The sequence below is a fragment of the Eptesicus fuscus genome, chromosome 4, assembly GCF_027574615.1.
Source record: "Eptesicus fuscus isolate TK198812 chromosome 4, DD_ASM_mEF_20220401, whole genome shotgun sequence".
Taxonomy (NCBI): domain Eukaryota; kingdom Metazoa; phylum Chordata; class Mammalia; order Chiroptera; family Vespertilionidae; genus Eptesicus; species Eptesicus fuscus.
The window spans coordinates 59,676,320-59,701,778 of NC_072476.1; the positions used below are offsets into that span (position 1 = coordinate 59,676,320).

At 34.3% G+C, this 25,459-nt stretch overlaps 1 protein-coding gene across 1 annotated transcript in view; it reads right to left on the reverse strand.

The window, feature by feature from the left end:
- Positions 1 to 2,498: 2,498 nt before the first annotated feature.
- The window catches only part of SLF1 (SMC5-SMC6 complex localization factor 1), a 58,506-nt gene continuing 35,545 nt past the window's right edge, over positions 2,499 to 25,459 (reverse strand). Inside the window, exons 14-20 of the mRNA XM_008162034.3 lie at positions 16,304 to 16,451; positions 10,996 to 11,141; positions 9,323 to 9,486; positions 8,402 to 8,535; positions 6,400 to 6,492; positions 5,800 to 5,982; positions 2,499 to 3,100 (exon numbers count right to left, since the gene is read on the reverse strand). Coding sequence (XP_008160256.2) covers positions 2,619 to 3,100; positions 5,800 to 5,982; positions 6,400 to 6,492; positions 8,402 to 8,535; positions 9,323 to 9,486; positions 10,996 to 11,141; positions 16,304 to 16,451 — 1,350 coding nt within the window. The 3' untranslated portion in view covers positions 2,499 to 2,618. The remainder of the gene's footprint in view (positions 3,101 to 5,799; positions 5,983 to 6,399; positions 6,493 to 8,401; positions 8,536 to 9,322; positions 9,487 to 10,995; positions 11,142 to 16,303; positions 16,452 to 25,459) is intronic.

Consider the following 25,459-nt stretch of genomic DNA (forward strand, 5'->3'; position numbering starts at 1 on the left):
GAGAGGAAGGGAGGAGAGAAACATCAATGAGAAAGAATCGATTGGCTGCCTCCTGCACGACCCCTGCAGGGGATTGAGCCCACAACCTAGGCATGTGCCCTTGACAGGAATCAAACCTGGGATCCCTCAATCCACAGGCTGACGCTCTAGCCACTGAGCCAAGCCGGCCAGGGCTATTTTAAATTTTTTATATTCCTAGTATTTGTGGGGACTACGCATAATGAAAACTGAATTTCAACAGCTCAGAAATCTCCTTTTCAAACTGTATTGTATTTAAGGGCTTTTATGGGCTCTTTAAAACACACAAAAAAACCCAATTCCATTGAACTATGATATGAACTTTGCCAGAATACAGTGAAGAACAACATTACCCAGCCTATCTTCAGCCACTAACTAAAAAGTCAGGATTCAAAGACTATGAATTTTAATTAATTTATTAAAATTTGGACTTCCTCCATCTCTAAGATAGATTTGAGGCAATTATGTTTTCTAAATTATAAGAACTTCTATTGGGAATGTTCTCATTGCAGGTTTAGTTAGGTTCATGTACATTTATTGGTATTGCTAACTAGGCCACAGAGCATAGTAACTTATGTTGGACTAACTTGTGCTTCTGCAGAAGTGCAAAGCTGCAACACCTTCTTAAAGACAGAGACCTCAATGGCTTTGAGTGTTTAATACTTCATGTCATCATGGCTTGTAGAAGTTGGCAATTAGAAATTCAAATATACCAACTGCAAATAAATGAGTGTTTCTTCGGAACATTAAATTTAAAAACTTTTTCTTAGCAGTGCAAAACCCTGTATTTTCACTTAAATGATTCATGACAACTAAAAAAAGAAGGTAAGAACTAGAAAGGAAGTAACTTTTATTAGTGCCATATCGGGTGTTAGCACTAACAATTCTTCACAACGAAGATACCTGGTGTTATCTCCATTTGATAGGTAAGGAAACTAAAGCTCAGAAAGGAACTTGCCTTGCAATTTAGTTACCAGTAATAAGAAATCAGACAAGGATTTGAAACTAAGTCTGATGTCAAAGTCTATATTTTTAAGTTTATATTAGTTTACAAAGCAAATGTTATTCTGGATCCCTTCAACTATAAAGTGGTTACTCTCTGGAATAAAAATGTTCTTATTCATTATTTGGGGAATCTATGAACATTTTAATGTTCCTTAATGTCCTCTCATCACTGGGACTTTGGCAGATTCAGTAAAGATTAAAAAAAGAAACTGTGCCCTAGCTGGTTTGGCTCAGTGGATAGGGCATTGGCCTGCGGACTGAAGGGTCCCAGGTTCAATTCCAGTCAAGGGCACATGCCTGGGTTGCTGGCTCGATCCTCAATAGGGGGCACGCAGGAGTCAGCCGATCAATGATTCTCTCTCATTATTGATGTTTCTATCTCTCCCTCTCCTTTCCTCTCTGAAATCAATAAAAATGTATAAAAAAACTTGTATGCTGTCATATTTGAACGCTAACTAGAACAACTAATATATTTACAATATGTATACCAATTACTGATTTAAAGAGAAAAATAACTTTGATTTTAATCAGAGCTGATATACTAATATAGTTTTCAATTTAGATTATAATCTCAATAATAAAACACTCAGCATTTGTATTTTGTTAAAATATCTATTTCTAAGATAAAACGGAAGTGTGTTTCTTTAGCAGATTAATTGCTGGGAGATCATCAATATAGTTACATAAAAGCTAAATATACGTTTTAATGTTTCTTTTCCAGCTGTATCACAATGTAACTTATTCCCACTAATAAAGCAACTCCAATTTCAAAAGTGGCTATTATCCACACCCTTTCTTTTAGTTTTACAATAAGTAGCTATTATGAAAAAAACTGCAAATTGAAATGTTATTGCTCTGTAAATTCATACTGTACATTAAGATTTTTAGATAATCTGAAATCTATTACTTAGTTTTCACTTATAATCTTAATATTTCATAAAACTTATTAAAGAGACTGTTTTCACTTATAGAGTATTGGTTACACAGAGTGGAAATACACTTTTATGTGAATTGATATAATAAAATAGATCAAGAAATCATATTGTTAAACTCTGCACATCCACTGCACTTAAAAACCAAAAGAAGTATTGTAATTTTAGCAATGTTTATTTTAGAAACACAAAAAACTAAAATAGGTATTTCAGTCCAAGAGTCTACAGAGGAGAAACAGGGAACTACATGTATAGGTGAACATTTGCATGAATATCCTTGCCATGATTCTAAGACCTGGAATACCTAGAATAGAGAACATTACAGTTTAATTGGGAAAAAAATATTTAAATTAAAAAATTTTTACATATACAATATAAATAGATAAATAATATCACTTTTGGGAAAAAAATAATCATAAAGAAGAAAGAAAGCAGTGTATATCAAGCAAAACTATTTTTTTTAACTTTTGAGTCAAATCCCATACTAGAAAAAGACAGAAAAGCTTAAATATAGTTTTGTACAAGTTGTTTAAGTGCTTTTAAAATTCATCAAGGCTGCAAATTCTGTCAATAAATCAAATCAAATAAAATATGTTAATGAGCATGTAAATGACAAAGCAAGCTGAGCAGGTTTAGAAAGTTGACTCATATTTTTTGGCATCATCATGAAAACTCTGTGACTGACCGACACATCATTTCCAATGTCACAAGTAAGGCCTCAGTGTGTACTCCAGGACAGACTTTTAAATTCTCAGGGAGTTCCTTAAGAATATTTGGGAGTTTCAGCAAAGTCTTTATATTTCTACCATAAAGATCCAACAACCAGTCAGTATGAGCACTGGTGGTTTCCTTATAATTCTTACAAGCCATAAGCATTTCATTTAGATGAGTTAACCCTTTGAAAGCTAAGAGGAAATCTGAAGATAAATCAAAAATTGAACAAAAATTTAGCAACATCCTACTAAGTAAAAATGAGCCGAATTCAAGTTGCTGGTGGTAAAAATGTTTCTCTGTTTGTGCATGAAAGTTCTCCACTGTATCTTCTATTTTTGTGATAGCAAAGAGTTCTTCCTTGACTTGAGATGATAAAACATAATCCAAGGGCAGTTCCCCCTTAGAGTTCCTTTGCTGTAAGAGCACTGGGCCTATGAAAAGAATGCAAAATGTTAAACCATTTTTATTTTGGCAGCTTAACAGCTGTTTTCTCTCTCCTTTTATCTAAAGCACCCAGGACTCTGTTTACAATCATATTTTGTACTAATTCATGTTGACATTAAATGGCTATACACATTGACTGACTAAAGGTACATTTAGAGAACCCAAAATTCTAGTCCATTGCCTAATGAGAATTGCCTAAGTAATATATATGATTATAAATTAAAAATAAAACTTTTATGAAACTTCATAAATTGTCATCTTGAAATAAAAATTTCAACGTTCCTAGAATACATTAACTAAAATATTCATCTTAAATTCTGTGTAAGAGTCTTAAAGTATCTCATAAATCACAGGGAAAAGTAGTGCCCCTTCCATTGATGACGGGTGACTGTAGCAGTGCAAAGGTTGAAAAACCTTGCACAAACACAGAATCTTTCAATTACCATTGTTCATGTTCAATTTTTAGTATAGGTAACTGATTTTAAAAAAATAAAGTGTTAACTCTTCTGAGTCAAACTCAGATTTCATCCATCTATTCTAGCTAAACCCATCTAACCATCTACTTAGAAACCACTGACAACAGAGTGTGTCCTCTAGGTAGTAAAGGATGATGAAGGAGGAGCAAAACAGTAACTCAGTATTTGGTCACACAGTAAAGAAATATCTGTATATATGTCAGTTAACTCCTATAATTATTTATACACTTTGCCATAAAATAGAAAGTTTTTAGTACTAGCAGCCAATGAGAAGGTCCTATTATATAATATAGATCATATTGCCATAGAAAGAGCATAGTTTATACCTACTAAAACTCTTAATGATGTGATCAGACATATGTGGGGGTCTATATAAAATGTATTTAATATACTGATGATAGGATTCATGTGTAATTTGTGAAAAAGAGAATTCTAAATCAATATTAGGTTTCTTTTCATTATGTTGATATTTCAAAAAAAGTGCTACCAGTTACTCCTGTTAAAAGAAATTACATTGCCTGGCCAGTGTGGCTCAGTGATTGAGCATCAACCTATGAACCAGGAATTCACAGCTGGATTCTTGGTCAGGGCACATGCCTGGGTTTTCAGGCTCAATCCCCAGAGGGGGCGTGCAGGAGGCAGTCGATCAATTTAATCATTGATGTTTCTATCTTTCTCTCCCTCCCCCTCTGTGAAATCAATAAAAACATATTTTTAAAAATTACCAAAACATTGCAGACACACGAGATACCAAAAAAGGTTTGAGAGACACAAATAAACTCTTAAAAGTTATTGCTCTCAAGACTGAGTGACTCACAATGAAAAAGTAATATAGTTATTAAAATGATGGTATCAAAGCATTTGACAAGTCCAAACTTAGAATACAACTAAAGCAAAGATAAGTCTGTATGATTGACAAAGGACCTTGATAAATGCAAGTACAAGTAGATTTCCTCTTAGGACAAGGGACTCATTTTAACCAAGGACCATAGAAAAATTCACATTGGTTGGTATAATGCTCTTCTGAAGAGTTAGACTTAATATAATAATGGCTGTTATATCACTTAGAATATTTGAAGCAAGGCCAAATATTGGCTTGGGATGTCAGATACACAGTTGAATAGAAAAATAAAACACTTAGAAGATAAAACGTTATGTTTCAATAAACATATAGTACTAAAAAATGTACTGAAAATATATTATAAAATGGTGTCAGTAAAACACACACATGAAGGCCTTTAGGGGGCAGGAGAAGACTATAAATAACCAAATATCTTAAGCTGCCAAGCTATACGGCCTTTCTTGAGAGAGAGAGATATTGTAAAAAGACATCAAAAGAAAATACGCTTTTTATTTTCATCCAGAATCAAATAGCTTTAATTATGAGAGAAAGGAATTTTAAATTTCAAGTTAAAATTGGTATAAAAAATCCCAGTACATTTATATAAATCTTTACTTTTGCATTGTAAGCTAGTCATCAGTTTTCCTTTGTTTTTCTTTTAAAATGCAAATCAGCTTTGAATATTTTGGTGTAAAATTTATATTAAGTTCATATATAAGAAGAATGTCACTGAACAGGGGTGGGGTAATGAAAGCAAAGATAAAATATCAGCAGAAAAAGCAGAAGGTGAATATAAGCTCAAGTTGCCTCCATTACCAAATCCCTGCACAACATTTATTACCTTTTAAAAATCCTCCTACTTTAACTTAATTGACTGCAAAATGTGAATGAAGATATTCTAGGATACTTTTTTTTAATAGTCTGTAAAGAAATGACTCATTAAAAAAGATTGAGTTAGCAGTTATATATAGGAAATGAAACAAGAATGAAAAATCCAAGTAATCACAATTGAACATTTATATCCATTTATTAATAAGATTTCAGAAATGGCTGTTTCACAAAGACATTACACACTTTAAGTATGAGGATTAATTTAAAACAAACATACTCAATTAAAAAACATTTTCATACACAAACTTAAACAGGCTTAATTCTACAATAAATAAATACATATTATGAAAAGACTTTTAATTCCTTCTTAATAAAAGGTGCTCAGATTCTAGGAGACTTTTTATCTTTACTTTTTCATTAATATAAAATAAAGCATCTTTCCTTACAGATCTTAAATTTATAAAATGCTATCAACCTCTGAGAGATTCATAAAAAACTGGATAATTTATCAAAACCCATTTAGCATAAATGCACTCACCCCCATGCTGGAGCAGCAGCTTGCCAATTTCTACATGTCCGTTTGACAGTGCATCATGCAAAGGAGTCACCCCGTCCACTTGAGTGAGCAGATCTACCTCTGGACAACGTTGCAAAATTTCCTGGACACACACTGTGTTGCCATAGTTACAGGCTTCATGCAAAGGCGTCCAGCCAGCATTGTCTACATTAAAAATCAAGACAAGTTTTAAAACAGCAAAAGTAGGACTTTAGGTAGTGAAGTAATGATACTCCTCTTATCAGTGTAACTTTCTAGGTGCTTCATAGACAAATAGAATGCTCTGATAAAAATGCCTAGGGTGCAATCATATTTATAACTGTAAGAAAAATAAATTTAAATATATTAAAACAATTTTAGAACACTGATGTTGGGATCTGATCAAAATATGGACATCAAAAAATGTTTCTGCAGTACTAGCTATAAATCAATTTATAATGAATTTCTTGGTTTTGCTATTGGTAATATTTTAATGAAATGTAAGAAAATATACTTAAATGATTTTTCTTACCATTGACATTTAATTATTTAATATTACAAATATTAAGATATTGGATTAGACCACAAAGATTTAGAACTTACCTTTAACATTAATGTCTATTCCTGGCAAAGAGAGAAGAAGAATCAATTTCTCCACTTGGTTATTTATGCAAGCTCTATGGAGGGCTGTTTCTCCTGCCATAAAATATTAATAGATTATTCCAGAGAAGACAAGATAGCAACTAAAGAAAATAATCAAAGGGCATGAACTAGGAGATCTGGCCCTATAACATAATTTATTGAGTATTCCTTTTCACTGGTTTAAACATCTCACATTAAATAAAGAGGGGAGGGAGCCCCACCAATCCACAGAGCTTCTGTTCCATCAGCAATTCAGCAATGAAATTCTACTGCAAAAGATTTAACACAGGCATTGTCTCCCCCTAGTTCAAGGTTTAAAGCTTCAATCCTGCTATAAAACCCCAAATGATCAGAGAACACCAAAAATACTGGGTTTTGTAGCAATAAAAGTTTAGAGTGCAATTGCCCTCTCTTAAATTTATTCATGAACCTACGTTAAATGTATGGCTTTTTTTTAAATACAGCATTTATAGCTTAATTCAAATGAATGTTTCTGGCTAAGCACGAGTGCCTCTACACATTCAAGAACTTCAAATCCATTAGATGGTTTGCTGCTTCTCAATAGGCTGTCTGGCTTGGCTACAGCAGCACAGAGAAGGAGAAATGGGGGAATCTTAATATAAACACACACACACACACATACACACACACACACACACACACACACACACACACGAATAAAAAAATTCCTAGTACCATTTAAAGCTGAACAAGAGTGACAAATAGAATGGCAAAGTTTTTTCTAGGAGGAAAGCAATTAGTGCCTGCTGGCTAAAATAGTCTACATCTATCTCTGCTATAACCAAGATTAGTAAGATATAAGTGATCATTTGAAGTAAGGGGAATAAAAGAAAAACTTAAAAGTACTTAAAAAACAAATGAAATACTGAATCAAATTTTTTCTTGCTGGAAAGTACTAAGCACATTTTCAGTGTTCTGTTTTATAGACTATCTCTGTAACTTCTACCAAAACATTCTTTTACATGCACTGAAAAGCTTTTAAAGTTTTTCTCTACTACTTTTCAATTCTCCCTTCCAGTTCCTTCTGCTGTTCAGCCTAGTCATTCATATTCATTTTACTTTCTGACACAATAAACAAAGAAAAAGGACACTGTTTTGTGAAGTTAATATCTTTATTCATTTAATATATTTTTTCACATTTTGAGCCAAATGAGCAGTTATTTTGATTTTTTGATATGCAATTATAAACTTATATCATGCTGAAAGGGTATAACAGCTTCACTATTACAGTTTCCACTGGTGTCATAATGATGTTTGAATTAAAAAGACAATACTACAAATAAACAAGAGACTCAGAAGTTTACTTTGACCAAGAATAGACTTGTAAAAGGTAACTTATATTTGTGAGTTAGGAGATGCCTAAGTAAAAGAGGTGCTGGAGTGAATGATTACAACACTATTCTTGTTACTCCATCCTTTAAGTACTGAGGTTCCAGTATAGTTAGAACCAAAAGCCAAACACATTTCATAGTCTGGGCTCAATGCCTGGAAGAGAAGAGTCCATATGCTTAACACAGCTATGTAACATAGCCTAGTCCTCATTCTTTGTTCACAAAATGTCTAGGACTGAGAGAGATGAAGACTAAATTATACTTTCAAATCAAAAGACACTGATCCTAAGCAGCACAGGTTGAGGTAAAATAAAAAAGTATGGAGGGCAAGTCTGGGAAAACCTCAATGTTAGCTATATACACTGCATTTTATATGTGAGAGACAGGGGGAGAAAAGAAGGGAAGGAATACTCTATTATACTGGGAATTAAAAATTACTTTCTTCAAATAAATGACAGTTCAAAAAAATAATGTTTTTCAGAAAAATGTTTCCTGGACCTACTCTAACAGTTAAGTTCTGGTACTCGTCAGGGCCAGTGTGTAAAACTTGCAGATACTGATTACAACCATGAAAAGTTCCTATCATAGATTAATTGAGACATTTGAAATACCTTTTAAATTAGTCTTGTGGAAATTCATCTTTTTTACTAAAGAGGGGCAATTCTCCTTAGAACAGGACAATTCTCCTTCTGACTTCTTTTTCCACCTTTTTAATGATGAGGAACATTTAGCAAGGTTCAGTTCTCTGAAAAGAAAGTAAGAAATGTAAAAGCTTTCTTTTTTCACCAAGGCATGGCAGTATATATTAGATGGTGAGTATTTAAAAAAAATCTGGCCCTCTTTTTTAATTTAAACCCTTTTATTAATTCATATCTTTACTGCTTTCTATTTTTACATTTATTTCAACTGTACAGAAACAAATTTTAATATATTAATTTTCATTTTATTAACTTTGTACCCCAACTGCCCACTGAAAAGTTTATGAATATGAAAAATCATGTAGAGAAAGAGACCAAATAAATGATTTTGGCAGAAAGAATAAAGCAAAATGCAAAAATTAAAATGCAGGCCTCTGCCCCCCATTCTTAGTTTAATATCTGATCCTATTCTCTTCTTCCTAAAAACATTTCTGGTTTTCTGAGTTTAATATAACATACTTCTAGAGAAAAGTTTCTCATTTGGGAGGTAGCTATTATACCAATTCAAAGTATCTCACATGACCATATATTCTGAAATCCACCTTTATTATATGCAAGTAGTAATTTAAATCACAGAACAAAAATTGTGTGAAGCAATAATGTGATGAATAGTTTTATTTCTTTTGGAAAGCACTTAATCTTATAGAAAGAAAGCATGTGCCCTGAATTAAAGAAAGGGAAACTATGGATCATGTGCATTTATAGGTATAAAACTGAGTTTCCGCTAATCAATATAATTCAGAAGATATCACAGATAATCATAAGATTCAAGAAATGTTTCAGAAAAGAGCTGTCTCTAAAACAAAGCATATTTGGTATATAAGCATTACACACCGTAACTCTGGTGGCCCTTCAACTTGTTTTCGTTTAGCACCATTCAGCATTAGTAAGGCCCTCTGAGATTCAAGACAAGGCCGCTGTTCTTTTTTCTTTAGTATCTGCATCTTTCCAATACCATGCACACCAGTTTTCCCCACAGCTGGCAAATATGAATATAACTGTTGAAAAAGAATAATATATTAGTTTCTCCACCACAAAGACCTGGGAAGCATTAAAAATTACTTGATTCATTTAACCATATAATTGTTTACATTTTTTTGTCTTCATCACTATGGTTATCACCCAATCTCATTTGAACATGCTAAAATATTAAGAAAGTTACGAGTTCCACATATGACCTACATAAAAATAATGTCTTCTTAAAAATTACTTTTTCAAATTCAATTGTGATGCTCATTTAGAAAAGTTCTTTTGATTAGTCTTATTCCCAACTTGTTATAATTCATTTGCATATTTTAAATATTTATGATTTATGTACAACTGGTATTTTGTCACTTCCATTTTAGTAATGCCTTCCTTCAAGAGAAAACAAGTCTGGAATAAACAGAATAAAGAGTGCAAAAGTTGTTAAAAACAAGGATTGTTGCAAAAACAGATTTGCCCAATCTGACCAATTAAAAACAATGTTTCTCATTTGTTGAAGAAATTGCTGGAGATACTAGATATTAATGAGGCTTTGGCTGGTGTGGCTCAGTTGGTTGAACGTTGTCCTGTGTGCACCGAGAGATCTCTGATTCGATTCCCAGCCAGGGCACATGCCTGAGTTGTGGGCTCAAACCCCAGTAGGGGGTGTGCAGGAGGTAGCCTACTGATATTTCACTGATGTCTCTCTCTCTATCTCTCTCTCTCTCTTTCTCTCTCTGCCTTCGCCTCTTTCTAAAATCAATGTCTAAAAGAAAAAAGCCAAGATAAAACTGGAAAAACTTGGATCAAATGTAGCTTATGTGTGTGTATATATAGAATAAACAGGAACCTTGGAAACCATTTGTAATTTTAAATACCATTAAATACTACATAGAATATTTTTCGGGTCTAGGTCTTTCTTTTTTTTAAATTAAATTTATTGGGGTGGTATTAGTTAATAAGATTATATAGGTTTCAAGTGTACATTTCTATGATATGATCTATATATTCCATAGCGTCCCCACCACCTAAAGTGTAATCAACTTCTGTCACTACATATGTGGCCGCCTTTACTCTTTACTACCGCCTCACTCTACTCTTTACTACCCCCTCACAATCACCATACTGTTATCTGTATCTATGAGTTTCAGTTTTATATCCCACCTATGAGTGAAATCATATGGTTATTAGCTTTTTCTGGCTGACTTATTTCGCTTAGCACAATATTCTTAAGGTCTATCAATGTTGTCACAAGTGACAGTAGGTCTTTTCAAAATAATCATCTTATATGCTATGGCAAATGATTAGGACACCAAGATTCTTGTATTTTTTTTTATTTTTATTTTTGCTATCAATCCTTAATTACTCTCAAGTAATTAAACTCTCTATTCACTAATTACTCAATTACTGAGGTAGAAAAATACATACTCATATATAGATTTGAAAGATTTATGATTAATATGCTATAATTATTAGAAACAACTAAGAATATTTTAATATTGAATTTACGGATTCACTTCTTGGAAATTAAAAGTGGTGCTTACCATTTTCTGAAGGGAGAGTGGCTCAGAAGAAATATTGATGGAACTCTGTAAACACAACTTTTTAAAAACTGCCTCTGCAACAAACATTTGAAGCCAAGAGGAGGAAAAGGAACAAATGAAAATCTCTAATTCCTGTGAAGAAAAGTCTGTAGAAAACAAGAGAAGTAAATACAGTTATTGCTACACCCAATAAAATTTCTTTCTATAGACTATCTCCTTCATAGATTTTATTCATGAAAATGATTTCCACACCAGTAAAATTCACCCACACAATTTTAAACCATGAAAAATAGATAATATTCCTACTCTTTGCCTTTGATGAGAAATTGTTTTATGGTAATGTTCTCACATTTGAAACAATCATTACTTTTTATTATTTTAAATAAAAGTCTTGAAATTATATATGTACATCTGAACAGACTGATGATGTATGAATAGATAGACATGTGATTTATTACTATACTTTCCAATTAATGTTCAAGATCTCTTCCCACAACAGGGTTGCACCTTTTGAAAACCAGTACTTGTTTTTCACATGGGTATAAGTGTATTTAATTTGCAGTGAGCAATCTTGAGCTTATAGGAAGAAATAAATTATACCCTTTCCCCTAACAAAACCCATGAATCCTGACACTGCAAAGAAGGAGGAAAAATGAAAAAATATAACAGAAGAGAATGTATAAAGATTTCATAGAAGTTTGTACCCACCCTACTATGGTAAGTGGGAGGAAACGTATAAATTTTAAATGACAAAACAAAAACACCAAGAATCTCAAGTCTCTTCTTTTCAAAATTCTCTAATAACATGGAAATGCATAAAAATACACGACTCAAAGTGATAAAGAACTAGAGTGACTATTTCCCATGAAATTTATTTAATATGATGAGTTCTCTACTAATACTCTCTGTATAAGAGAATGGATAATACAGTGGAATGATAAAGAATTAGAAAGACCAATCAATAGGACACCAAAGAGCTAAAATTAAGCAAAAACAAACAAAATAAAAAAGTTGTGGAATATAATGAACTATATAAATTGATGAACAAAACAGACCCAGAGACAGAGAAGCATCGATAAGACCACCAAACCTCAGAGGGAAGGTAGGGGAGGGTGGGGGTAAGGGGGAGAGATCAACCAAAGGACTTGTATGCATGCATATAAGCCTAACCAATGGACACAGACACCAGGAGGGTGAGGGCATGAGTGGGGGCGGGCAATAGTGGGATAAGGACACAGATGTAATACCTTAATCAATAAAGAAAAAAAAGTTGTGATATTATACAACAAGGCAGATTAAACTACAAATACTAGAAAAATATAGAATTAGAAAAAAGTCAATAAAATTAGCAAAACAAACATAATAGGTTAAAATACATTTTAAAAATTAGAATGGCCAGATAGTTTTGATGTTCCAGCCAAGATGGTGGAGTAGGTAAACGTTGTACTTGCCTTCTTCCACCATCATGTCAAAATTACATCTAAATTATAGATCCCTGAAAATCACCTGAAGACTAGCTGAACAGAAGACCTAGAGCTAAGGAAATATAGAAGTCGTCACATGGAGACAGACAGGAGTAGGGGAGATCCAAAGCGGCTGGTCCTACACCCACGTGTGGCAGTTAAGAATTGGGTTTGCTGTGGCAGTGAAATGAGGGGTACCAGCCCCACATGGGACTCCCCAGCCTGGAGCACCAGGGCCTGGAGAAAGAATATCCAAAACATCTGGCTGTGAAAATCAACAGCACTCCATCAGGGTGAGATGGATGGAGGGCTGCTGCAGACACAGGCTTCCTCTTAAACAGCCTGAGCACACTTGTTCACAAACACTCGCTCTAAGTTCCAGCAAAGGATCAGCAGCTTGAAAAGCAAGGACCATGTTTTGTTTCATTCTTCCACTGCATTTGAAGTGTTTAGATCAATGACTGCTAGAGGGCCAATAAAAATATATTAAATAAATGAAAGAATGAAAGAAATAGAAACATTTTGACGGAGACAATAGGTAAATCATAAAAATTTAATTTGCGGAAGAGGTTTGAAGTATGAAGAAGGATTTGAATAGAGATTTTAAAAAGGAGAAGGTTTGGAAAAACAACTTATCAGCAAAAGATGATGATGATGTAGCCTAACAAAGGAAAAGAAAGCTTTATTAAAGTTATCTAAAGATGTGAATATAGATTTTGATAACGTTTTCTTCCCACTGAAGAGAAGAAATAAGCTTAAATTAGAGATATGCAAACTATGTCTTGTTGCCTATTATTATGAATAAAGTTTTACTGGAACACAACCATATTCATTTATGTGTTGTGTATCACTGCTTCTTACTGTAACTGCAGAAATGAGTAGCTGGGAGAGAGACTGTAGAGCATGGGTGGGGAACACCCAGCCCACGGGTTACAAATCATCTGGTCTGGCCCTGCCAAGGCATTAGAGATGAGTTAATTAAATGTTTAACCAAATATAGCAGCTAATTTTTAAGTTGATAATTTTGTACGGCCCAAGAATGATGTTATAAATATCCAAATGGCCCTTGGCAGAAAAAAGGTTCCCCATCTCTGCTGGGGAGTCTAGTAAAGCCAAAACTATTTACTACCTGGTACTTTACAAAACACAGCTTGCCAATCCTTAGTTTAAGCCAATACATCAGAATTTTCAAGTAGGCATAAAAAAAAGAAAATTCTGATCACTTGATCATAATATATAGAAAGAATAGAAGGAAAATGTTCAGAGTGTTTAGAAATAATGGCCTCTATGCAGGATTGATGGAGACTTATCTATTAAAATATCTTTGGCTTTAATTTTCCATAAAACAATTAACAACTAACAACAATTTTATTAAACTAAAATTAATTAAATAAATCTGAATCTCAGTAACTTCATAATATAAATTCTTTACTTTTGGACTAGGAAAAACTAAGACATCCAGTATGCCATAAATGAGAAAGATGGACCAATATCTTCAACTAGAAGTTATAGAGCAGCCAAATTATAACATCTTTACAAATGACTTAGGAAAAGCAAAAAATAGTAACTGAGCTGAAGAATAATACAAAGGAATAATTTTTAAAAGAGGGAATATTCTCAGAGAAAAAGAAGTGGTTCATCAAAATATCAAAATATTGACAAAAAGGACATTATTAGAACATCTTGTTCACTTTTGGGACAAGTGTATTGTTCTACCAGCTCTATAATAAACACTTTAATTTTCATGTTAGCAATGGCATTGTTAAAGTCTAATTTTCGCTTAAGTCCGTTACAGGCTCAAACTTGTTGGGTTTAAACTTGTCATGTGAAAATTGGGAATAACAGTGGATAACATCATTTTCCTTTAAAGTGAAGAGAAATTCAGAATATGAATAAAGAAAGCATTAAAACTAATGTAACCCATTAATAGTAGAACCCTGTTAATATAAAGGTTCATTATTTAGCTTTTGGCTAAACTATATTTCCCTAGATACTGGAAACAACACATATAACTATATTGATGGTCTCTAAAGCCACTGCTAATCCTGTCCTGAGTTGCCAAAATCAAATAGGTTTCCACTATGGAATTAAAACAGGGAATCCCTGTAACTGAATGTTTAGGTATGGTGCTAGCAAACAATGCCAGAATCCTGCTGTAGCTAAAATGGGAAGAAGAAGAAAAAAAAGGAAAAACTACCTAGTAGGAATGGTGGGAAAGAAATAAGAAAAGGATCTGAAGGAAGATTGAATTTGAGCTACGAAATGTTAAAAAGTCATGCAACAAAGGACAGCTACTCCACAAAAGGAACAGTAATCACCCCTCATCTCAGTGAAAAAGCAAGAAAAAAAAGGAGATAAAATGCTTTAGATAAAAATCTTCTAACCTCAGTAGTGTAAGAAGAGACCTCACTTTGCAGAGGGCATTATCGAATAAATCCTGAGCCCAGTTATAACCTGGATTCTTATTCTAGATTCTCTTTACAAAGTATTAAAGTGATTGACAACATATCCAAGAACTTTTTCTTTTTATATAAAACCAAGACACATTAAAACACATATAACAAAACAGAATATTTTACTTGGCAGTGTAAAATATTTTTAAATATATAAAAATCATCTTTTATATTTGAGGATGATAAAAGCTCACTTGGTTTAAAATATGTTCATTTCAGGAATTTAGGATTACAAAAAATAAAGATTAGAAAGACAGACAGGAAGAAAAGGATTCATAGCTCCCTAAACTGGCTTTGTAGTTTAGGAATATATATAAGGCTTTATATGGAAGCCTCCCTTATTCTGGAAACCCAAAAAAGTTAGGGAGAAATCTTTTATAAGGTGAGCACGAAAAATGAGTTTTGTCATCACACTGCTAAAATAATATTCTCTCCCCACTTATGTGAGAGAAACCCTTAAAGTAGATAATGGGAAGAAAAGAAAGATTAAAAAATATATATACAAATTTATTATTTCTATTTACTTCATCCATGCTCATCTGTTAGATTACCATACTCAGTGGGGCAACAAATAGTAGCAGTTTTTTATGTTATAACTAGAGGCCCGATGCATGAAATTTGTGCAAGGGGCTCGGCCCTCGCAGCCCACGGCCCCAGCTTCGTCTGGAAGGTCATCTGGACAGTCATTCCACTGTTTGGTCAATTAGCATATTAGGGTTTTATTATATAGGATAAGAAAAATTATACAGCAATAGATATATAGAAAAATGTTTTAACTAGTGATATAACCAAAGTTAATACAAGTTACTTTAAAACGTAACTATTCCGATTCAATTTATTTCATTTTTTAATACTGTTAAGTATTCATTCAAGAAGAGACCTAGGAACTGTTCATATGGCATAGGTAAGGTTAGAGACGCACATGTTTTCTCCTCAACTTCAAGAATCAGAAGTTTAAAGGTACTGAAGAGTTCCTACCATGTGAGATTCAAAAGCACCATACATAAACAAGCAATATTTCTCTCTAATGAAGAGAATAAACTGATGAATGATGTGTGTTGGGGAAGGCTCCTGGAACATTTGGAGGAGAATAATAAAATTACATATACAGTATGAACTCAACTATGCACTAGTAAAAATGCTTGGAAATACTAGAAAGATATATATTAAAAGCTCAACAGCAGTTATTTGTGTGGGAGCATTCATTATGGGTAATTGTTACCTTCCTCTTTATATTGTCTACCTATATGTATATGTATATGTGTGTTAGTGTACAAATATTTTAAGGAAAGCTTCACATGAAGATATGTTGAAGATTACAGACTGTCAAAAGGAAACTCAAAACTAATTTCCACAATGGGTCTAAGAAAAACAAAACATAGACAAACTTACCATCACACAAAAGGGAAACATAACTTCCTAAGTCATCAGACATGTGGCGTATCACATTTCTACCCATTTTAAGACCAAGGAAGATCCAATAATCTATTGCTGCTCCAAGAATTCCAGTCAATAAGTAGGCTAGTTCATGTTTGAAGACCTAACATTAAGATGAGAAATCTATTATTAAAATAAAATATATGAATTCTATCAGTATTTATTAATTATTAAATTAGATCAAATATGATTACCTTAGAGATGTATAGAGATCATAGTTTTAAAAGTATGAGTTGTTTATATTATCACTTCTATAATAAAAATTATTAAATTCCTAAGGCAAGACATACAAACCTTACTTATTTATATTAAGTGTGCTTTATCCTGCTGTTTAAAAATCTTTCTAATACATCCGGCTAGTGTGGCTCAGTGATTGAGCATCAACCAATAAACCAGGAGGTCATGGTTTGATTCCCGGTCAGGACACATGCATGGGTTGCGGACTCAGTCCCCAGTGTGGGGTGTGCAGAAGGCAGCTGATCAATGACTCATCATTGATGTTTCTGTTTCTCTCTCTCTCTCTCTCTCTCTCTCTCTCTCTCTCTCTCTCTCTCCCTCTCTCTCTCTCCCTCTCCCCCCCTCTCTCTCTCCCTTTCTCTCTCTCTCACTCTCTCTCTCTCTCTCTCTCTCTTTCTCTTCCTCTCCCTGAAATCAGTAATATAGTTTTAAAAAGTCTAATACATAAGCTGTAAAAATGAAGTATAGAGGAGAGATAATCAAGATGGCGACATAGGTAAACACCTGAACTTGCTGCTGCACACAACCATATCAAAACTACAACTAAAAGACAAAACGGATACCATCCAGAACCATGGGAAGGCTGACTGAGTGGAAATTCTACAACTAGAAGGAAAGAGAAAAGCACATTGAGTCCAGTAGGAGGTGTGGAGGTGCGGAGTTGTGGAGGTACAGAGGCACACGTGAAAGGGGCTAGCAACTGGGTACGCTATTGTCTTTTTCAATCGGGAGGGAGATAAAAGCTCCCGACTGCTCTGAACTCCAGTTCCGGGCGAGACTCTGGGGACCCAGACTCATACGGAGAGAAACTGGACTGTCTGGCATCGGGCTGGAACATGAGGGCGGCCTTCTCTCAGAGGTACTTGCAGCGATCATTGTTGCTGCACAGTGCTGCGGGACACAGAGACCAAGGGACCTCTTCGGGGCAAGGCTGACGGGAAGCCATTGCTGTTTACTCCGCCCTGGTGATTCCCTGAGACCCCGCCCCACCCAATTTACAACCTCAACCAAGCTGTGCGCAGAGGCTTTTGCATATGAATGGACTGGCCTTTTGCAATCTAAAACCTAACGAACTGCAGCTGGGTCAGAGAGCCCCAGAGCTTCCAAAAGAAGGCCAAGGCTCGACAGCAGCTTGCATTGCTTCACAGCTGGGCCTCATCTGGACATCTCCAAACCCCAAACAAAGAGGAGGAATCTGCAGATGTCTCTGTAGCTCCTGCTGGGTGGTCTCAGACAGTGGCTGACTTTGCACCTCCTTGGAGATCCAAGAGCCAGTGAACCCAGTGGTCAGAGTGAGACCATCCAGACTATAACTCTTCACATCCATAAGAGACACACTCAGGGGGCAGACTCAGTAAGCGCCAAAGCCCCACTGAAGCAAGTCCTGCCCCATAAGGGTGGCTCCAGCATAGAAGTTCTCCCATTGTAGACACAACTGGTCCTCACAGCCAATTGGCGTGGAGGTCAATTCCTCCCAGTGATACCAAATGCAATCAAGGCTTAACTACAACAAGACTGTGCACACAGCCCACAAAGGGGTGTACCAAGAGTGTACACCTCAGATAATTAGGGAGGCTGAACCACTGGGCCCTATAGGACACCTAGCACACAAAGCCACTCTTTCAACACAGGGAAGTAGCCAAAATGCAGAGACAAAGAAACAGGTCACAAATGAAAGAAATGGAGGAAAGCAAACTACTGGATATAGAGTTCAAAACCACGGTTATAAGGTTACTCAAGAATCTTCTAGAAACCTCCGGGAAATACAGTGAGATCCTCAAGAATATGAAAAAGGACCAATTAGAAACTAAGCATACATTGGCTGAAATAAAGAATAATATACAGAGATCCAACAGCAGACTAGAGGACCCCAAGAATCAAGTCAAAGATTTGAAATACGAAGAAGCAAAACACACCCAACCAGAAAAGCAAAAAGAAAAAGAATCCAAAAATATGAAGATAGTGTAAGGAGCCTCTGGTACAACTTCAAGTGTACCAATATCCGAATTATGAGGGTGCCAGAAGAAGAGAGAGAGCAAGATATTGAAAACCAATTTGAAGAAATAATGACAGAAAACTTCCCCCACCTGGTGAAAGAAATAGACATATAAGTCTAAGAAGCGCAGGGAACCCCAAACAAAAGGAATCCAAAGAGGACCACACCAAGACACATCATAATTAAAATGCCAAGGGCAAAAGACAAAGAGAGAATTTTACAAGCAGCAAGAGAAAAACAGTTAGTTACCTACAAGGGAGTACCCATACAACTGTCAGCTGATTTCTCAACAGAAACTATGCAGGCCAGACGGGAGTGGCAAGAAATATTCAAAGTGATTAATAGCAAGAACCTACAACCAAGATTACTCTACCCAGCAAAGCTATCATTCAGAATTGAAGGTCAGATAAAGAGCTTCACAGATAAGAAAAAGCTAAAGGAGTACATCACCGCCAAACCAGAAGTATATGAAATGCTGAAGGGTATTCTTTAAGAAGAGGAAGAACAACAAAAGTGTAAAGATAAAAATTATGAACAACAAAGTGACAACAAATACATATCTATCAACAAGTGAATCTAAAAAGCAAGTGAATAAAAAATCTGACCAACAGAATAAACTGGTAAATATAATAGAATCAGGGGCATAGAAAGGGAGTGGACTGACAATTCTCAGGGGGAAGGGGTTGTGGGGGGTGTGGGAAAAGACTGGACAAAAATCATACACCTATGGACGAGGATAGTGGGGGGGGTAAGGTAAGGGGGTGGGGTGGGAACTGGGTCGAGGGGAGCTATGGGGGGAAAAAAGAGGAACAACTGTAACAATCTGAACAATAAAGATTTATTTGTAAAAAATGAAGTATAGAAATAATATCTGATTGAAATATAAACTCTTTCACGATGACATTAAAACTATGTCACTGAAATGCCTGTATTTTTGGTATTTTGTCTAGGCATGAAAAAAAAAATCACTAAATTAAGTAGGGTATAAGACATGTGAAAAGGTTTTAATAAATATTAGGGTATCCAAATAGATTATAACTGCTAAATTCTGCCATTATACTATGCTTAATAGGGGATTAGTGACAAAGATATCTCTAGCACTTTGAACCCTCAGTGACTACTGGATTTATTTCCTTTGCCCTTAGCAGACAAGGTTCTTACAGGTATATATACCTATAATATTTCACTAGGGCATCATTCATTATCACAAGAAGCTATTATTTAAATGATTTTAAAACTGAAGTTCTATTTCTGGTTTGTTGTGCAAACAAGGACAGTGCTCAAGCAGCACATACATCAGGCATGGCAAACCATGTTTACTGAGGAAAAGAACCACAGTCAGGATCCTTAGTAAGTGTGCAGGTCCCCTGCTGCCCCATCACACTGTGGGGCAAGCACACTGTATTCTCTCAGGCTAGACATTAGAATCTGGGCGACAGACTCTGAAGAATGGGGCCAAGAGGATTTTAAGTTTCGTGATTAGGGAAGCACCGCTCTTCCGATATGATCAGGGACCAATAACAGAATCTTGACTGCAGCCTGATCCTTACAGGTATCCTTACAGAAATCATGAGAAGGTATCCGCACCACTTACTCTCCTGCCTAGATTAGAGGGCTGGATTTAAACCACTGCAGTGATAGTTGTGTGACTTGGGAAGCAAGCAGCAGGACTGGCCTTAGTAAGCTGGAAAATTACCAATGCCTCCTCTGTACCCTGGGGGGTCCAAGCATTGCAACTGACCAGAACTGACTCCTTAAGCACTAGGTCTTAGCCAGAACTTTGAAGGAAGCCAACTTCATTCCTTGTAAAGCCAACATGTACATGGATTACTCTAAGTTTTACTTCTCATGGTTCAAGTTATTAAGAGAACATAAAACAGGACAGTGAAAATCTATATTTAAACAAGCAAACTATCATGTCAAGATCCATACCACAGAACTGTTCCTTCTAATTAATGTGTATGTGAATATCAGCAAAGACACTACTCAGAAAGAAAGAGACTGGTAGATTTTGATATCTCAAAATATTCCCCAGCTTAAGCAAACAGTGAAATCAGAATCACTTCAGATCCCTGGTTGTAGGACGCTAAATAGGTAAAAGGGAGGTTAGCCCACAGAGCTAATAAGCCTCAAAGAAAACCACAATCCAGCACTCCCAGCAATTAAAAATAACAAAATCAACCAATTGGGACTTTTCCTCTTTCTTACACAAATATATATACACATGTACCTGACACAAGGAAATACCAATATTGCTTAATATTCAATTTTCCCTGATATTACCATTATTACACAGTTAGAAACAGGTAGGCCTTGCAGTGCTTTCAAGAAATAACTGTAGGTACTTTACCATGATTAACAAAGATCCTGCCAAAGTTATTCTTATCTGGGTACCATTAGCTAAACATACATAACATATAGCACATACCCATAATAGAAAATTTTATATAAAAAGACACTTTCAAATTCAGACTTTGGATTCTTTTATAATGTACTCTTAACTGTGGCATTTAATATAAACAGAAGGCCAAGACACTGTGCTATGGATTGTATTCACTGTAACTTTAACAGGGTATAAACAATGCTACTATTTCTAGCACAGTGGATATATATGCTCTAGAAATGGATTAGTGGGGGGGAAAAAACAGCAAATAAACCACCAACATAGAAAAGTATCATGAACTACTAAAATGATTGCTAAAACTGAAAGAGAAGAACATGAATACCCTAAGAATTAACCCTTTGCACTCGCTTGCTTTTTTCTCGAGCTGCTACCGATGCTAAGCGTGTCGAGTCACACTCGACATCCAAGTGCAAAAGGTTAATTTAAAAAATGAAAGATAACATCATTTGCACATGACTTATTTACCTTAGAACTCCTACATTCTGTCAATTCAGTTTTCTATGATCAGCCAGTACAAGTAATCTCCAGTTTAGAAACTTGGCAATCTTCCAAAAATTGACTAACATATAATGTAGAACAAACTAGAATCTTGGACATCTGACTCCCAGGTAGGGCTGTCTACAATATCACACTGCAATAGATGACAAACTGCTCCTCTAGTACCTCTGTCAGGAAGATGTAAACATAGTGCACACACTGTGCCTTTTCCTGTTTTCAACACTTACATTTGAATGAAACCAGAGAATCTTGGGCGCTATTAAGGTTTTACCCTAACAGGCTGTGATATCTTGAAAAAGTTACTTAAAACTCTTTACCCTCAAGTTCCTTATCTTTAAATGTAAACTAGGTTCCATTTCTACCTATAATTGTAGGGATATCATGAAACAGCACTTAAGGACATCACAAAGAAAGTAAAATTTGTACCTCCTCAATAACCTTGACACAATCTACCTCTGCTCTTTGCCAAGGAAAGCCCAAAGCTTTCTTAGATTAATGGCAATGAAATTCACTGCCATGGTGTCACTCAGCAATACTTGCTGACTGACATTATGACAAAATAATATTAGCATAAATTGAGGACTTCTGTTTAGCTAATGACTTAAATTGAATGCTTCAACTCAGCAAATCAAAAAACAAATGCTTTACAGCAAATGCTTTACAGCACTAAAAATGTCTGTGAACATGCATAGAATTCTTGAAATTGGAAACTGCCAAAAAGATATAATGAAGTACAAGAATGAATTCTAACAGATAAAGTAACATAATACAAACACAGTTTATATGAACTTAATTAAAATGAAAAATAAAATATTAATTTGCAAAGTTTAAAGCCAGTACACACATTACAACCGATGCTATAATTTATTGCAAATTACTTCACAAATATGTTGACTTTACTTATAAATTTGAACAAAAATCTTCAAGTTAAAAATCTGTAAATCTGTTACTACTGACATCAGTATTTCTTGAGTAAATTCTTTTTTTCTTAATCCTCACCTGAGGATATTATTTCCATTGGTATTTTTTAGAGGGTGGAAAGTGGGGAGAGAGAGAGAAAGAAATATCAATGTGAGAGAGATACATTGATCCTGCATGTGCCCTGACCAGGACCTGGAAACGAACCTGGAACCCAGGTACATTCTTATACATGATGGTCCTTTGGTGATTTAGTAAAATTATGAAAATAGTTTTATTATTGTTTTTATTCATAAGTGAGCCATTTCATTTACATAATCAAATGGATAAAAAAGAAATCTTAAAAATGAGGACATATTTTCTATAAAAGTACACACAAAGGCAAATGGAAATAAAAATGTTTTTAGTTTTAGTTTAGAAGAACTATCCTCAACTGGCAATGAAGTGTATATAGTTCTATTTCTGTTGACTATTTTAAATATATACACATTTACATAATCATATTTCTTTTAAAATCAGATACATGTACAAGAAAATGGCTACTCACCTGGTTAGTGTTATATACTAGGATTACTTGATCACAAAGTCTAGCTACACAGAGAAATAATTTTCCTTTTTTAATGTCAATTAAAATAATTGACATTAAAATAATTTTAATTATTTTAATTAAAATTATTTTAATGTCAATATAATTTTCAAAATAATTTTCTTCTTTTACTCATGCCTCAGACAGCCCTCTAAATAGAATTTTTAAAACCAGCAAGGGCTTCTGTTTCTCAAAAGAAAGCCTCGATAGTTTAAACACTATTATAAAAGAAACCTAAAAATATTGAATAAAATAGGTAAAATATCTTCTGGAAAGTTATGAGAAATTGCTAAGCCAAGATCAGGGGGAAGGTAAAATCCAAGTGAAGTACTCAAAAGTAGTCCTAAGAATATTTTGCTAACTCCAGAAAGAGAACTGAGTTCCAGAACTGTGGCTTTTGGAGCCTAAGGAAAATGGAGTATAAAAGTCCTAGCTCAAGACCTTACAACTAATACTCTTAAACCCTGAAGGGTTTCATCCTCAGAGTATGTGAATCAAAAGCAAAGACATACATTTGTAACCCTGTACTTCACTTGGACTATACAGGAACCCTCTAACTTAGACATTGAATTAGGGTAGTCATGAAATGGTAGTACACCCAGGCACCTGGAAGAAACGAAGAGAAATTTTCTTTGAAGGAAGATATTCTGTCTTTGCCACAAATTATTGTTACAAACAATTTCTGAAATGCAATTTATAACACATAGTAAACAATAATTAGCTTGCAAGGGAATATAAAATATGTAAGAGAAGAAAATAACAGAAACAAAGGAGGGCCAACAAAGACTACAAATATGGAATAATCAGACAGAGACTATAAAATAACTATTATTGCCATGTTCAAAGACAAAAGAAAACCTTGAAAATTTTGTAGGAAACTAGAAACCATAAAAACATGTCATAGTAATTTGAAAGTAAAAAAGTCTAAAACTGGAAAAAATATTCAAAGTATAACTGTCATGTTTACCAATATATTAGACACAGCTAAAAAGAATAGTGAACTAAAAATTGGATGAAAAGACACTAACCAGAATGTTCCAAGTATACACAAAACTTGAAAATATATATAAAAGGGTAAAAAACAGAGGATAAAAAGAGGAGATGAAATATTGGAATTTAAAAAGTAGAGGAGCGGAAATGGATAAGAGAAATTATTGGAATACAAATGATTTTCCTTACTCTTAACATAAAATAAACTTTATGGCATTTGACACAAGAGCTCTCCACCTTATCTACTATACTTACTGTTCCTGAAAAAAAATATTACCTAGCTGGCAATTATGATAATTTATCAGTCATGAATAATAATAAGGCATCACTATATATAAAGCAGAAATTATTACAAAAATAAATAAATAAACAAACAAATCCACAAAGTAGATTCAGAAGAGTTAATTAAAACAATTATCAAATTTGATAGAAAACACTATAAAACAATAGAGAAAACATATTTTGGCCCCTAATATTTTAAGGGGTTAAAAATAAAAAGTTCAGTTAATTTCAGAAATCAGAAGTCATGTAGAACTCATTCTTTAACCAAAATTCACTATTAGAAATGAACAACAAAGCATAGACAAACCAACAAAATCCATTAACAGCAAGAAAACCCATTAATTTAGAAGATGTAAAACACTTACTTAACATATTTCTTGGATCAAAGGGGAATTCATTATTGAAAGTAAAAAAAAACCTTAAAGAAAATAAAAGCAGCCTAAAGTATCAAAACCTATGGAATGGTTCTGAAGATGTACTCCAAAGGCAATTTACATTGTGTATATATTAGAAATAAAGAGTAAAATGAGCCCTAGCTGGTTTGGCTCAGTGGATAGAGTGTCAGCCTGTGGACTAAAGGGTCCTGAGTTTGATTCTATTCAAGGGCACATAACTAGTTTGCAAGCTTGATCCTGGGTCCTGGTGGGGGCATGTGCAGGAGGCAACCAATTGGTGTCTCTCTCTCACATTCTCTCTCTGTCTCTCCCCTTCCCTTCCCCACTATCTCTAAAACAAACAAACAAACAAAATCAATGGGAAAATATCCTCAGGTAAGGATTAACAATTACAACAAAAAAGAGTAAAATGAAAAAAGATCCAAACATTCAAGTACAAGAGAGAGTAAAATAATAAAAAAATATATGAGCAGAAATTAATGATATAACACACAAAAAAGTAGATAAGTCCCAAAGGCAAAGATCATTTTGAATACGAGAAGGTAACTTTTATAACGCACCTAAATTGTGGCACAATATGTTGCCATGCACTATACATATTTTACTGTATTTAACCTTTCCAACTATCCTTCACAAAAATCACCCTATGTTAAATTTCTAATGACAGGCAAAATCTCCCACAAAGAAATAGTTCAGGAAATAACTCCACATTCAGAAAGATAGTTTTAAAAACAAGTAAGAATTTTTATTTCAGACAAACATTTTATAAAAATTACAAGTTTCTTAGGAATAGAAATGTACAAAA